Genomic DNA, 16283 nt, shown 5'->3' with positions numbered 1-16283 from the left:
TTATAAATCTTTTTTAGTGATTTTGCTTGCCACTGGTGGTGGGTCTACAACTCTCGAACTTTCTGCTATCAAGCTTCCTAATCTCCAGGGATCAATGAAAATAGAGTCGATGGATGGAAAGAAGATGAGATACACTAAAAAACTTTCCTACATAGGAAGCATGGAGGCTAGAACTCTTCGGAGAGAGTTAGAACCTAAAGTAAAAAAAATAGTTATTCTCGATTATATTAATTTGTTTAGCTAAGCCTGCGACATTAACAGTTAGTAAAAAATTTTTTGTATCTAATTAAAAATTCTGATACTACAAGGTCAAAGGCTTTAAACGACTTTGTTCTTTTTTACTTAAGCATTTAGCTGTTATGAGAACTAAAGGAGTAACTATATGCTAGTACTATAGCTCTATTGTTAGATAAGTAGCTTGTTTAACTTATCTTGATAATTACCTAAATAAGGTTAGTGTAATATGTAAATTACTTTAGTGTTTGTTACATATTTGCCTGTTTGTATTTCAGATAATCGATGTTTATAAAGCGGCAGAACTGGATGTTGATGAGGTCGTTGTGTTAGCTTTTAAATACGGTGATGCTGGTACATCTTTAAACACAACTAGATCTGGTAGGGCACAATCCCAGGCAAAGGGACTTGGAATTATTGCTGTACATTGGGTGATTATCAATTTTTTCTGACTCTGTTTTTGATAAATAATTTTTTGTATTTACTATTTAATAAATTTTATCAATAAATTTAGGTTTATCTTAAAGAAGAAACAGAAATCGACGAAGATGCACTTCAAAAAACAGTTTCTACAGCAGCTGGCAGTGCACCTAACATGGTTATTGATACCAGTTCCATTGACTTACATGATTTAACTAACATTAGCGCTGTACAAGCTATACAAGTGCTATCCCAGTACGGTTTCTTTAAAAAGGGTCTGGGTGGACTGGATCTAAAGTTGTTAAATATACTTGGTTTGGGGCCTGAAAATTTTGGTAAGAGGATAATAATTTTAACAAAAAAATTAATTTAAAAATTGTCAAAATAAAAATTAAAAAAATTGTCAATTTTTTTCTACAGGTGTACAAGCTGAAGGTGGCACTGGTTTCTGCCCGAGTTTGGACGAAACGCCGCACACAATTATGTCACCATCTTCGTGCAAGGACACTTTAAGCACCTACCTCGGAATGCAATGTTTTTACTCGTGCCCACCTGAATTTGAGTTGAGGGGAGCGACAGTAAGAGTTTGTTTGTCAACCGGTTTGTGGAGTGGGTCACCCTCATATTGTGCACGTAAGCAATTCTTTTGTTAATTTGGTATTTTATTCACTAATAATGAAGTATTAAAACTGCAGGCAATGTGCTAAAATGGTTAATAATTTTAGACCGGCAGCGTGGTGTAGTGGTAAGAACACTTGCTACACCACACATGAGGTCGTGGGTTCAATCCCCGCTGATCTCATGCTGTAGTGCCCTTGAGTAAGGCGCTATAAACGGTATGAACTTCTGCTGAGCCAGCACTTAATCAGCAGCATAATTATCGGGCAATTATAATCTATAATATCCCAAACTGCCACAGGCAACTCGAGACTGGGTCGGAGTAACTTATGTTACTCTATGTTTAAGTCGCGCATTCGACTTTCCCACATAGAGGATAAAGATATGTACAAAAAAAATTAAGTATGACAAAATGATATAAACTCCTGCTGACCCAATACAACAGCAGCTTAATTATTTGGCAATTTTAATCCATTATATTGAAGTCAACCTTTACACTACATAGACAAAAAAATATTTAAAAAAAATAATCGCCGGCAAATATAAGTTAAGAGTTGTGACTGTAGGCAAGCTGTTGATTAGTGTATATAAATATTTGTCTTCGTACTGGAATATTATAAAAAAATATTTTGCATATAACTCAATTTTTATTAACACAGCAAAGTGTTCGACTATTTACTTGACATCAGCTGGGTCCATGCAACCTCCTTCCTGTTCAATAAGTGGATCATCAGTCGGTGATTTGTGTTTTGTTCAATGCCCTTCATCTTATGCTCTATCTAATTCTCTGCCATCATGTAAGTAGACATATCTAATAATATGGGCCTTAGTCTATCAGTATAATAATATGTTCTCTTTATTTATTAAATTGTTAAATTTTTATTGAAATAAGAGATTCTGTTTTTTTTAGTATCTGGGGATTTTTAAGTCTGTTTTTTGTGCTTTTTTTTAAATTTCTAAAATAATCAGAATTTTGTAATTTTTTTAGCTGATGCAGGATCTTATTTTCGAGAATGTCTTCAAAGTGGAGAATGGAGCAGTGATGTCGGGTTTTGTAAAGGTATTAATTTAATTTCTGGTATTATATATTTTAGTATTCGAAGTTAGTATTTTAAGTAGTTTTGGGATGTTTGCTCTAGAATTTCTAGGTTTAGTATTGCTTTTTTTAATTTAGTATTTTAGAGTTAGTACTTTTTATTTAGTATTAAAGTTTAGTATTTTTTTTTCAATTAAGTATTTTTTAAATTTGTAAACTCTAGTTACACTAAAAATAAAGCTTCGTTTAAGATAGTTATTTTGTAAAAGTGTCGAAAAAATGCAAATTAAAAATCTTTATTTAGCTCGTTGTGTGCCTATGATGGCGCCAGAGAACGGAAATATAAGTCCGAGTTCGTGCACAACTTACCCCATAGATGGTGAGATATGTGTGGTTAAATGTTCAGGGGGTTATGTGTTGGAAAGTGGGGGCGATACACAACAGATTTATTGTGGAGAGGATGGACTGTGGAGTGCTGAAACAATGCAATGCAAAAGTGAGTTGTTTAATGGTGAATTTAGTTTCAAATTAGGTCTGTTTTAATTTGGAAATTTTTTTTTTGTATATCTTTATCCTCGATGTGGGAAAGTCCAATGCGCGACTTAAACAAAGAGTAACATTAGTAACCCCGACCCAGTCTCGAGTTGCCTTTGGCAATTTGGGTTATTATATATTATAATTACCTGATAATTATTCTGCTGATTAAGTGCTGGCTCAGCAGGAGTTCATACCGTTTATGGCGCCTTACTCAAGGGCGCTACAGCATGAGGTCAGTAGGGAATAAACCCACGACCCATGTGTGGTGTAGCAAGTGTTCTTACCACTACACCACGCTGCCGGTGAATATTTTACAAATTATCAAAAGTTTTTTACTCAGTGATTTAATTTTTTTTTTAATGATTTTTGGTGTCTACTCATTTACTGTTGTTTAACATTTTTAATATTTATATAAAAAAAAATACCAACTAGTTAAGTAAGTGCCAGCTTTTTGGGCTAAATTTTTTATTTGTTTTGGTCATTTGTTGCTGAATTGCTTTTGTAATATGCTATCGTCACAAGTTGTAATTTTATTTGATTTGGAAACTCGTATTTGGAAAATAATTATATACCCAATTTGCCCATGAACTATATTATAAATAAGTTCAATTTGCTTTGCCTTGCCAAACAATATGTTGAAATAGGTAAAAGAAGATGATATATATATAATATAGTATAGACTTTAGTTAAATCTAAAAAAATTGAAATATATTTTTTTTCAAAAAATGTAGAAACTTGTTCGGTAGTTGTGGTTTCATCTGACCAGAGTGTTACTCCACCAGTTTGTGAGGATCAGGTTATTGAAGGAATGTCTTGCAATTTTGCTTGTGATACTGGATATATACTTGATGGAAGTACAACGAGGTAACTATTATTAAGCTTAATAAAATACTGTGTAAAAATGTTACTTTTTGTATAGAATTGTACACGATTTTTAACAAACCGCCAACATGTGCTACATGATATGTAAAATTTTTATGAAATTATTGTATATATAATATCTTGGGTTTAATAACAATTGTGGTCCAATCTATTTAGGCTTATCAATAATTTTTATTTGTCAAAAAATTAATTGGCAGTTTAATTGACTAATTTGTATATTTCGAAAAAGTTTAAGTTATTCATAAAAAATGTATTCATTTTTATTTTAAAATTTAAGGTATTTTTTTTTTTTTAATTAAGATATTTTTAACATAAAACTTTTTTTAAAAGTGTTTGTCAAGCCAATGGAACATGGAGTAAAACACAACCAACATGTGAACGAGCTTGTCCTTCTTTACCCGAGGTTGAACATGGAATTATGCTGTCTGTTAGTGGTAGGTGCAGGTTTTGTATTTAAGCAAAAATAATTTTTATGTATGATAAAATGGTCTCTTTATACTTTTACTTTTTATTTATTTATGTTATGTGAAGGTCATGTTTGGAGCCCAAACATATAGTAGTTTCCGTTATTCTGATCCAGATTTAATCTTTCTTTGCCAATTTGTATAATAATTGATCCTAATATCTGATAATTAACCTGCCAATAGTTTTAGATTTGTCAAGAACCGGTGTCGTTTGTAAAGAATTTTTTAAGGGTACTGTTACATAAAAGCATTGGGAATCAAACTCAGGACTTTTTGAAGAATATTAATGTTCCTACAACATGCCAACTTAATTCTAAATGTTTTTTAACTTTAAAGATATAATTTCTTTTTAGGATCTTGTTTTGCAAGTCACCCACCACAAGGAAGTGAGTGTAAAGTAGATTGTGATTCTGGGTTTTATCCATCAGATACAAGTACAACTTGTGTAGCTGGGTCTTGGAACATAATATTAAAGTGTAACCGTAAGTTTAATATGTTTAGCAGAAATTTTACATTTATTATTTTAAAGAGTTTTTTTACATTATTTATCCATGATGTGGAAAGATCAACTTCGGGACCTAAACATAGAGTAACATCAGTTATTCTGACTCAGCCTTAAGTTGCCTTTGGCAGTTTTAGATAATATAGAATATAATTGCCTAATATTTAAACTGCTGATTAAGTAATGGATTGGCAAGAGTTTATACCATTTATAGTGTCTTACTATAAGGCGATACAGCATGAGAGCAGTGGGTATCGAACCAAGGACTTCATGTAGTAAAGCAAAAGGTTTTGACCACTACACCAACGCTGCGATTAAATTACAAATTTTTGATGTTCACATAAAAAAAAATTTTATTTAAAAATTTATTTTTTTATAGGAATGTGTCCCAATCTTGAACCCAATATCTGGGTTCCAGCATTGTGCTCCGAGGAGGGAAACCACCATGGTGACCCAGGCTGTTCACTTAATTGTCCGGTGGGGAAGTCAGAGGTTGGAGTAAATAGTTTAACTTGTGATCCGGACACAGGGATGTGGGATGATAAACCAGGAACTTGCATTGGTAGGTGGAAATATTTTTGATGTTTTAAAATGTGTAACAAATGTATAGATACTGTGTGAATAAATTTATTATTATAAAGTTATTTTAAATTAAATAATATGAAAAATAAAGTAATTAGTTAACTCAACTTTAAAAAAAAGTATGTTTAATTTATTTATTCTTTATGTGTGGAGGCTGGCTTAATGGCTTAAACATTGAGTAATATTTTTTGCCTTTTTCTTTAGTTGAATTCAAGATGTTGATATTGTTTTTGCTATTATTGTTCAATGGTTAGCCCGTGCTGTCTAATTTTGACTGGCAAAAACACAGAATATAATAAAAGCAGTGGGAATCCTACTCCGAACCTTTCGTGTTAAAATATAGGGCTCTACTGTTAAAAATATAATAAAAATATTACATCATTTCACAATGTTTCAGTAAAGACAATGCTCTCCTTTTATACATAATGGAGCTAAGTGTAAGATACTTAACTGGCAATGTGGTGTAGTGGTGAGAACACTTGTTACACCAACATGAGGTCTAGGTTCAATCCTCACTGCTCTCATGCTGTAGCACATGTGAGTAAGGCGCTATAAACAGTATAAACTCTTGCTGAGCCAGCACTTAATCAGCAGCATAGTTACTGGTCAATTATAATCTCTATATTATCCCAAACTGCCACAGGCAACTCAAGACTGGGTTGGAGTAACTGGTGTTACTCTATGTTTATATCGCGCATTTGACTTTCCCACATCGAAGATAAAGTTTTATACAAAAATAAAAAATAATATATGGTTGTCCAATTTATAGGCCCATTAGTGCTTCTAATATCCACCATTTTGTTTAGCTGCTTGTTCATCAATAAGTGATCCTACCAATGGTGTTTCGACATGCACGAGTGAAGTGAGTGGGGGTCAGTGCTCATTCTCATGTTATTCACCCCATAAATTGGTCGGAGCAAGGGTGATAACTTGTCAGGAAGATGGCCAGTGGTCAGCAAGTGCCCCGACGTGTACAAGTAAATATTCAATTTTTTTAATAAAAATAAAATGGTTTTTTCCAATAAAAATAAAAAATTAGGTCCAACAGAAATAAATCTGTAATAGTAGTAAGATATAAGAACTTTAAAAAGTAACAAAAACAAAGAAAATTAATTATTTGAATTATATATAAAATATAAAAAACAACCCATCATTAAGTATATTAGTGGATTTTTTTAATAAGTTAGTATGGTCACAACTTTTAACTTATATTGGGCACTGACAATTTACCTTTTTTTTGTATATATCTTTATCCTCGATGTGTGAAAGTCGAATGCGTGACTTGAACATAGAGTAACATCAGTTACTTCGACCCAGTCTCGAGTTGCCTGTGGCAGTTTAGGATATTATAGATTATAATTGCACGATAATTATGCTGCCGATTAAGTGCTGGCTCAACAGGAGTTTATACTGTTTATAGCGCCTTACTCAAGGGTGCTACAGCATAAGATCAATGGGGATTGAACCCACGACCTTATGTGTGGTGTAGCAAGTGTCTTACCACTACACCATGCTGCCAGTCAAAGATTCAGTGATAATTGTAGATTTATTAGGAAGTTTTTTTTGGGGACCTCAAAGAAATTAATTGTATTAAAGGACCAAAAAGTAAGTAATCCCAAATATTCATGACTTTTACCATATTAATTTTAAATTTTTAGGTGAATCACAATATCTTCTTCTTCAAACTACTGCCACCTACTCTGCTTGTCTCTCACTGGACAACAAAAACAAATTGGTTAAGGGTTTCGACAGTGATTGTAACAAGGCAGTAGAGAGAAGTAGATGGTCACTTATGTCTAATGCTAATAACAACACCAGAGGCTTGAAAAATGTTTATTCTGGGGAATGTATAACAGTGGATCCTACAAACTCAATGTTAGTTAAGGTATGCAGAAAAAATATTTTATATTAAGGTAAAATTTATTTATCTTTTTTCTTTATTTATTTATCTTTGATGTGAACAGTGAGACTTCAAGATCTAAACATAGAGTAACATCAGTTACCTTAACCCAGTTTCGAATTCTTTTGGCAGTTTGGGATATTATTAATTATAATTGCCCGCTTATTATAAGCTGCTAATTAGGTGCGTCCTATTCAAGGGCGCTACAGCATGAGAGCAGTGGGGATAGAACCCAGGACCTCTTGTAGTGAAGCCAGGATCGCTAATAATTTTATTCAAGGGCTGAAAAGTACATATGATATTTTGTTAAATCAATTTTTATATGTTAAAACTAAATCAAAAACTTAAATTTGTTTAAGATGGCTAAATGTGATGTCAGCGATACAGCTCAGCTTTTTTCAAACAATTTTCAAACCAATCTAGTGTCAAATGATGGCAATTATCTGGTATATGGTTTCTCAAATATTAATTCTCCTATACTAGCAAGTTCTATGTCATTAACTACAGAGGAAGCTCAATGGGTGTAAGAATTTAGAAAATTTTTTTTAATGCGTTGTTTTATAAAATTTAACCTACAGCTTGTTGTAAACCACCGGCAGCGTGGTGTAGTGGTACACTTGCTACACCACCATGAGGTCATGGGTTTAATCCTCGCTGCTCTCATGCTGCAGCACCCTTGAGTAAGGAGCTATAATTGATATAAACTACTGCTAAGCCAATACTTAATTAGCAGCTTAAAATTATCACGCATTTATATTCTATAATATCCCAAAATTCCAAAGGCAACTCAAGCCTGGGTCGAGGTAACTGATGTTACTTTATGTTTGAGCAGTGAAGCCGTCCTTCTTACGTTCAGGATAAACAAATTATCCAGTAATGATTTTTTTTAAATAATTTTGTTATTTATTTAAAGGTTTGTTGATGTATCGGATGACAGAAAATATTCTTTAAAGGGTTTGGTTGACTCTGATCGTTGTTTTCCACTTCCCTCATCAACTCACGTAACATTTGATCATCCTAGTTGTGATACAACTGACCAAGTAAACATAAGTTTATCCGCAATGTGTATTTTTTTAATGGGTAAACATAATCAGTATTTTTTGAGTCAAGGTCAGGAGGCAAAACCATTCATGTGTCAATTAGATTCTGCTTGTCAATAGCTTGCCTTTTGGGGATTTTACCTATCACCACAATTGGCAGTTTATTTAATTTTGTAGGCAAATAAATTGGACATGTATATTTATTTTGTCCACAAAGCTTCATTATATATAAATTTACACTTGCATTTTTTGTATGTATTTGCCTCGCTGTGGAAACTCTAAATTCACAGTAAGATTATGTAAAGAGTTTACTTGAGTTCAATACAACACGGAAGCAGTTACAAACCCTGGACCTCATGTGGTAAATTCAAGCTGCCAGCCAAAGTTTCCATTTGCATTATTCCACCTTTTCTAAAAAAGTTTAAAGATTTCTGACAATTTTAAAAACTATGTCCTAAGACACAAATTGGTCACAACTTCTAAATAAATAAGTAAAAGATAGCTATCTAGAATTTAAATTTTATTTGTTTTGTTCTAGGAAGAAAACTTTGATTGCTATGTTGGATGCTCGGCAGGTTATGGGCTCTACGGTAATACAAGCACACTTATTAAGTGCACAAACGGTTTGTGGGAATATGTGAGTAACAATGAACACATGAGGGTGCTGTTGTGTGTGCCAACCTCCCCAGCGCCATCATGTGATGCTTTTACTATTCCTTCTAGTGTACAGAGCGAGCCAGCATCATGTATCACTACTGGGTGAAATATCTTTTTATTTGTTCAAGTTTTTTTATTTATTCATTATCCCTGATGTGAAAAGGTTGACTTTACAATCTAAACATAGAGTAACATCAGCTACTCTGACCCAGTCTCAATTTTCCCTTCTGCAGATTCTGGATGTTATTGATTATATTTACCTGATAATATTCCTGCTGATTAAGTATCGACTCAGCATGAGAACAGTGAGAATCGAACTCAGGACCCCATGTAGTAAAGCCAAGTACTTTTACCACTACATCCTGCCAATTAGAAATTTTGACTCGATTAAAAACATGTTACCAAAAAACAAATTTTTTTTGAAAAGTTAATTGGTTTTTTTTTATTTGACCCTATTTTTTTATTAAAATTTTTGTAAAATGCAGTTTTTAATTTTTTTTTAGAATTATGTTTATTTGGTAAAATGTTTTATTCACATTTGGGAATACCATTATTCCTACTTTTTCACGTCTTTTTTATAGTTTTTAAATTTTTAACAACATTTGATGAAATATATTATAACTGCAGAGCTGATGCAGGTAGGACTTGTGATTTTTCCTGTACAAATCAAGATAAATATTTAGATGGACCTTCCACCTTGCTGTGTACTCAATATGGAGGGTAATTTATAATTAGAATTTCAATTTTTTAAATACATTTTTTTTAAATTTTATTTTAATTTTACAGTATAAATGAAATTAATATTTTTTTAGGAATAATATAATATTTTTATGAACCTTAAAATATTAAAAAAAATATTTGATCATTCAATTAATATTTTAGATTAATATTTTTTTTAATTTCCTTTTTTTATTTTAAGATTTTTACTTTTAGTTGGTACCCTATGGGTAGCATAAAATGTCACCCTCATTGCCCCTCTTTAAAAGTACCTCCTAACTCACAACTCGTCTCGGCCAACTCTGCTCGGTGTATCAACGACAAGGGGCAGAATGGTGACTTTTGTGTGTTTGTGTGCAACGAGGGTTATCACTTATCGGGAGCTCACTCTTTGACTTGTCTTGAATCAGGAGAGTGGAGTGCAGTTGAACCAACTTGTATTAAAGTGTTAGTTTGGATAAAATATGATTTTATTTTTTGTATTTGATTATTTATTTATCCTCGATGTGGGAAGGTCGATTATATTACCTAAACGTAGAGTAACATTAGTTACCCTAACTAAGTTTCGGCTTTGGCAGTTAAGTTTTCGGCTTTGGCAAAATTGTTGCTAATTAAGTGTTGGCTCAGCAGGAGTTCATATTGGTTATAACGCCTTACTTAGGATGCTACATTATGAGAGAAGGGGGGTCAAACTCAAGGCCTCATGTAGTGAAGCCACGCTGCCAGCATTAAATTTAAGGGTTTTGAATTTTTATATTTAAATCAAAGAACTTTTTTATTTTTAAGTTAATGTTTTAATATTACACATCAAATGATTATAACTTCACAGCCTTAACTTATAGTAACATTTGTTTTTATAATAAGCACCATTAACTCAGAAACTCATGTAGTAAAACCAACCGTCGCCTAAAGGCCATTTTAAAAAAATGTATTTTTTGTATTTATTTTTACAAAATTTTTCTTTTTTACAGTTGCCCTCCTATTATGTCTGACACTATGATTATAAGTGGTTGTGATGAATATATGATGATCGATCACGTTCTACCTGGCGCTAAATGCAATCTGACTTGTCCATTCGGATATGATGAACCTGAAGTATCACAAATTGATTGTTTATTTTCGGGAATGTGGGACCACCTAGGGGAGCTAGAGTGCAAAACAACCTGCCAGGGTTTTAAAACAGCATATAACTACTCGGTAAATTTTATTTTTTATTTATTTAAAAAAAGGATAAAATTATTTATTTTTTTTTTTGGAAATTTTTTTAGCTTACTCCATCTGAATGTGAAGGAAATATGATCGGAGAGGGAACAGAATGTACGGTGGGGTGTAACGAGGGACGGTTGATCCCAGTTTCGCTGGTGGAACTTACAACTTACACTAGAACATGTGGAAGTGATGGAATATGGAGCGGGGAACATGCAATTTGTGGAACACCGTGCCCTCCCATAACTCCAGATGGTAAAAACTATTTTAAAATTTTATTTGAATCTGAGTTTATCCAAAATATTAAAATAAATTATTTAAAAAAGGTGATAATTAAATAAGAAAAAAAAAGGAAAATTAATATTTATAAATACTGAAAAACTTGTTTTGTTGGATAGTATTTAATTTATAATCTTAGGAAATTTTCTTTTCTATATTTATTTATCTTTGATGTAAAAAGGTCGACTTCACAACCTGAACATAGAGTAACATCAGTTACCCTGACCCAGTCTCGAGTTGCCTTTAACAGTTTTGAAAATTATAGATTATATTTGTCTAATTATGAGCTGCTTATTAAGTATTTGCTCAACAGAAGTTTATACTGTTTATAGCACCTAATTTAAGGGCTCTACAGCATGAGAGCAAAGGGGATCGAACCCCCGACCTCATGTAGTGAAGCCAAGTGTTTTGGCCAATACACCATGTTGCCTTGAATTTAGATAAATTTTTGCTAGTTTTAAATAATATTTAACTTATAATCTTGCAAAACTAAATACATTTTAGGCTGTTTTGACTTGGCAGCAGTCAGTACTAAGCCCTTATCTTTGACTTAATTTGTTTTAATATACATTAAATATGTTTTTATTCAAACAGATTCATCAGGTTACTATATGCCTGAAACTTGCTCACGAGGCTTACAGCGTCCCGGTACCACCTGCACCTTGAAGTGCCAAGGTAACATCATGGTGCAGAGCGGTACCGACATGGTGACATGCGGTGCAGATGGTAACTGGACTTTTGCAGCAGAAGGAATGAATATTGGGTTTTGTATGTCAAATTGTGAACCTCTCGGTAATATCGCTTATGCTGAAATATCACCTTCAGCGTGTTCTACTGGTCCTGTTACGATAGGTAAGGTTAATACTTTAATACCGGCAGCGTGGCATAGTGGTAAGAACACTTGCTACTTCACAAAATCCCCACTGACCTCATGCTGTAGCGCCCTTGAGTAAGGCGCTATAAACGGTATGAACTCCTGCTGAGCTAGCACTTAATCAGTAGCATAATTACCGGGCAATTATAATCTATAATATCCCAAACCGCCACAGGCAACTTGAGACTGGGTTGGAGTAACTCAAGTTACTCTATGTTTAAGTCGCGCATTTGACTTTTCCACATCGAGGATAAAGATATATACAAAAAAAAAACATTTTTTTCGCAAAAAAAGTACATTTTTAAGAGGATAAAAAATGTAAAAAAAATTTCTGACAAAAAATTTTAATTTTTTGACTGGCAGGCACAGAGTGTGCGATCGACTGTCCGATTGGCATGGACAGAGTCGGACCAGGTGTTCGAATGTGTCTGGGAATGGTTGAAGGAAGTTCGACATCAGTTTGGTCGGGGGAAGATGTTAAAAGTAAATGTTTAGCAAGATGTCCTCCAGCTTTTATCAACGTCAACACTTTTGTTACACCACCAGATTGTTCCTACAAGTAGGATTAGTTTCCAATATTTAAATATATGTTTTCATATTTTATGGAAAAGTCAACTTTATTGCTAATACATTAGAACACTAGGCTTTTATACATAAGATCTTAAGTTAAGATTCCTACTGCTTCCATGCTGTAGTGCCCTTGAGTAAGTTACAATAGCCAAAAATCATCCAACAGTTTAATGATCAAGCATTTATTTCTTTTTTTTGTATATATCTTTATTCTTGATGTGAAAAAGTCAAATGCGCAACCTAAACAATTATGATATATAGTGTTCAAAACTGCCAAAGTCAATACAAGACTTACCTGGGTAACTGAGGTGTCACTTACCCTATGTTTACACTGTGAATTTTACCTTCCAATTTTGGTAAATTATTGATTTTATTGCTGTTAATTAAACTCTCAATCAATTTTTGACTTAACAGAAGTCAATATAGTTTATAGCACATTACTTAAGGGTTTTATATTGAAGCAATGGAAATTAAACCCAGGACCTCGTGTAGTGGAACCAAATGTTCTAACCACTACACCATGCTGCCATTTAGTAATGAAAATTATGTTTTTGTTTTAGTTCGAAGCTTGAGGGTGACATTTGTTCGTTTGATTGTGAGGCGGGGTTGACTGTTGTTGGTGATCTTTCACTGGAGTGTATGAGTGATGGGAAGTGGAGTTCAGCTTCTCCGATCTGTGAACGATCCTGCATCAACTATCAGGTAGTTTGACAGAGCTTTTAAATTTTTTAGAGAGGTAGCAATTTTTTTTAAAAAAGGACGCACAAAAAAAATGTGTAAAAAATTTTTTTTTAATTAAAATTAATTTGACAGTTTAATGTTTATGTTAGTCTTAATCATTAGCGTCAAATATATAATTTTAAAGTTTAAGGAGGTAGATTTACTTATTTTCACAGCATACATACAGTTAATATATAGGTAAAGTACCTAAATATAGCAAGAAAAATTTCAATATTTTATTAATATTGCAATTTTAAATACAGAATTAATATATTAATTATTATTTTAAGCCAAACTAAGGTATTACGCTAAGTTAAAGACAGGTATAGATAAAGTTAGTTATTTTTTTATTGTAGATAGACAATGGTGCATTAGATTGTGGTAATATTAGACCAATACCAGCAGCAGGTTATGGTTATGTTTATATGGCTGGAACAAAATGTTCTCTTATTTGCAATGAAGGTAAAATAATCAGTTAATTTTATAAATCATAGCAGGTTAAAATGAGTTCTTAACAATAATAAAAACAAAGATATAGTAGGATTTAAAAAATACTAAACCTATGCTTAACCAGCAGCGTGGTGTAGTGGTAAGAACACTTGCTACACCACACAAGAGGTCGTGGGTTCAATCCCTACTGGTCTCCTGCTGTAACGCCCTTGAGTAAGGCGCTATAAACGGTGCAAACTCCTGCTAAGCCAGCACTTAATCAGCAGCATAATTATCGGGCAATTATAATCTATAATATCCCAAACTGCCACAGGCAACTTGAGACTGGGTCGGAGTAACTGATGTTACTCTATGTTTAAGTCGCGCATTCGACTTTCCCACATCGAGGATAAAGATATATACAAAAAAAATGCTCAAGTTATAGGCTGTTTCATATCAAAGTATAACAGAATTATTTTTAATAATAATTTAGATTTTATTTTCTGTGTAGCTTTAAAACTTAATTTTATACAGAATTACTTTGTAACAAAAAAATTTATCAATTTTTATCAATTTAAAAATTATCAATTTATTTTTTGCCCAAAATTTTAGTTTTAACAAAATTATTTTAGACTTTATTTTTTCATAACTCTTAAACTTTTTAAGGTTATACACCTGTAGAAAACAGTGAAGTGACTTGCTCTGGACTTGGTTCCTGGCTTCCAGAACCATATTGTAAACAGGAGCAACAAGCTTTCACTATAGTTCAACAAATCGAGAACTCGACAAAATGCTTGGCAGCAAGACAGAACCTAAACATGCATATAGGAGAATGGGATATTGGCTTTTTAACTAATACAGATTTGTGTCTTGAAGCTGGCAACGCAGCAATGTAAGTTGAATTTCTTTATTGGGTATATTTATTTTTTGGTTGACACATTTTTTTTTGAATATATCTTTATCCTCTATGTGGGAAAGTCGAATGCGCGACTTAAACATAGAGTAACATCAGTTACTCCGACCCAGTCTCAAATTGCCTGTGGCAGTTTGGGATATTATAGATTATAATTGCCCGATAATTATACTGCTGATTAAGTGCTGGTTCAACAGGAGTTCAAACCGTTTATAGCGACTTACTTAAGGGCGCTACAGCATGAGTAAGGCGCTATAAATGGTATAAACTTCTGCTGAGCCAGCACGAATCAGCAGTATAATTATCGGGCAATTATAATCTATAACATTGGGGTACTAGAACGAACACTTGGATTTACTACTTTAGGTCTTTCGTTTAATTTTCTATGCTTTCATGCTGTAGCACCTTTAAGTAAGGTGCAATAAATGGTGTAACCGCTTGCTAAGGCAAAAAATAATTAACTGCCCAATTATCAGGCAATTTAAATAAAAAATATCCTAAACTGTCAAGAGCAACTTAAGACTGGGTTGGGGGGTTAAAATTTAATTTATTTTGACTTTGAAGTCGACCTGTCAACATCATAGATAACTAAATTTATTAAAAAGTTAATTATTATTGACCAGTAGACTAGACTAGATTAGTATAAAAGTTATTAACAATTTTGAAATTATTTTTTTATCATTTTTAACACAAGTAGTAACATTGGTTTTCATTTTTAATTGGTGATTTGCTTTTCATTATATGTTCACAAACAATATTTTAAAGTTGAAACTATTTTAAAGGTGGTACTGGCATCAGGACAGCAACTTGAGGCACATGGGAACAGGATTATGTTTAAGTTCAACTATTCCACAAATTGACACTCCTTTAACACTGAAGATATGTAATGCTACTGATGGTCTACAATCATGGAATTGTGATGCACATTTTCCATACAGATTTCTTTTAAAGGTGCATTTATTTTTTTATTTAATTATCTTAGAATTAAAAAGGCAGACTTAATGGTCTTATTATATATAGTAAAATGTGTAACTGAGATCTAGTCTCAAGTTGCCTTTGGCAGTTTTGTAAATAATTAATTACAATATCTGATAATTTACCTGTCAATTGGGGTTTGGCTTGGCAGGAGTTTGAATTATTTATAGCACTTTACTTAAAGGTTTATTAGTTGAATGCAGTGGTGATTAAACCCCAGACCTCATATATTAAATCCTAGTGTTTTGATTACTACATTACACTGCCATGTAACTAAAATAATTTTTAAATTGGGATTAGCTGTATTAAAAAAAAAATTAGGTGGAAAATAAGTATTATTGGTTAAAATTTAAATTTTTGCAATGTTGTTTTTATAGGGAACAGATTTGAGTATAGATTCAAGTTACGAACAACTAGGTCCTTTATTACAAACATGGACTCATGAATTTTCATTCTGGATTATATTTAACTCAGACCTGGAGACTACAGCATCATTATGTTCTTTTAAAGTGGTGAGTAGGTTAACTGTTTATGTATAATAAATTTTTAAAACCAAAAGCTTAAAATGAGTCCTAAATTTAAAAAATAAAAGGTCTCTGTTGTGTAGTGATTACACCATTTGGCTTCACTACATGAGGTCCTGGGTTCAAATCCAACTGCCTAATTTGGTTTCAAACATTATTTTTTTTAACAAAGTTTTAAAAATCGACACTCGAGACTGGGTTGGG

The 16283-nt window shown here is 32.7% G+C and overlaps 1 protein-coding gene across 1 annotated transcript in view; it reads left to right on the top strand.

Moving 5' to 3' along the window:
* LOC145745130 (sushi, von Willebrand factor type A, EGF and pentraxin domain-containing protein 1-like) overlaps positions 1-16283 on the top strand; it is a 29044-nt gene that overhangs the window by 1044 nt on the left and 11717 nt on the right. The window contains exons 4-30 of the mRNA XM_082563124.1: positions 18-199; positions 513-665; positions 749-989; positions 1075-1287; positions 1932-2069; positions 2261-2332; positions 2613-2804; positions 3577-3709; positions 4058-4161; positions 4545-4673; positions 5073-5255; positions 6082-6252; positions 6934-7160; positions 7535-7698; positions 8089-8215; positions 8754-8974; positions 9500-9592; positions 9806-10036; positions 10561-10786; positions 10858-11050; positions 11669-11926; positions 12312-12507; positions 13079-13220; positions 13595-13700; positions 14334-14559; positions 15363-15531; positions 15933-16067. Of these exons, the coding sequence (XP_082419250.1) occupies positions 18-199; positions 513-665; positions 749-989; positions 1075-1287; positions 1932-2069; positions 2261-2332; positions 2613-2804; positions 3577-3709; positions 4058-4161; positions 4545-4673; positions 5073-5255; positions 6082-6252; positions 6934-7160; positions 7535-7698; positions 8089-8215; positions 8754-8974; positions 9500-9592; positions 9806-10036; positions 10561-10786; positions 10858-11050; positions 11669-11926; positions 12312-12507; positions 13079-13220; positions 13595-13700; positions 14334-14559; positions 15363-15531; positions 15933-16067 (4625 nt within the window). The remainder of the gene's footprint in view (positions 1-17; positions 200-512; positions 666-748; positions 990-1074; positions 1288-1931; positions 2070-2260; positions 2333-2612; positions 2805-3576; positions 3710-4057; positions 4162-4544; positions 4674-5072; positions 5256-6081; positions 6253-6933; positions 7161-7534; positions 7699-8088; positions 8216-8753; positions 8975-9499; positions 9593-9805; positions 10037-10560; positions 10787-10857; positions 11051-11668; positions 11927-12311; positions 12508-13078; positions 13221-13594; positions 13701-14333; positions 14560-15362; positions 15532-15932; positions 16068-16283) is intronic.

Source organism: Corella eumyota, chromosome 3 (assembly GCF_963082875.1).
Source record: "Corella eumyota chromosome 3, kaCorEumy4.1, whole genome shotgun sequence".
Taxonomy (NCBI): domain Eukaryota; kingdom Metazoa; phylum Chordata; class Ascidiacea; order Phlebobranchia; family Corellidae; genus Corella; species Corella eumyota.
Note: the sequence above shows the minus strand (reverse complement) of the source record. Positions and strands in the feature narration are given on the sequence as shown.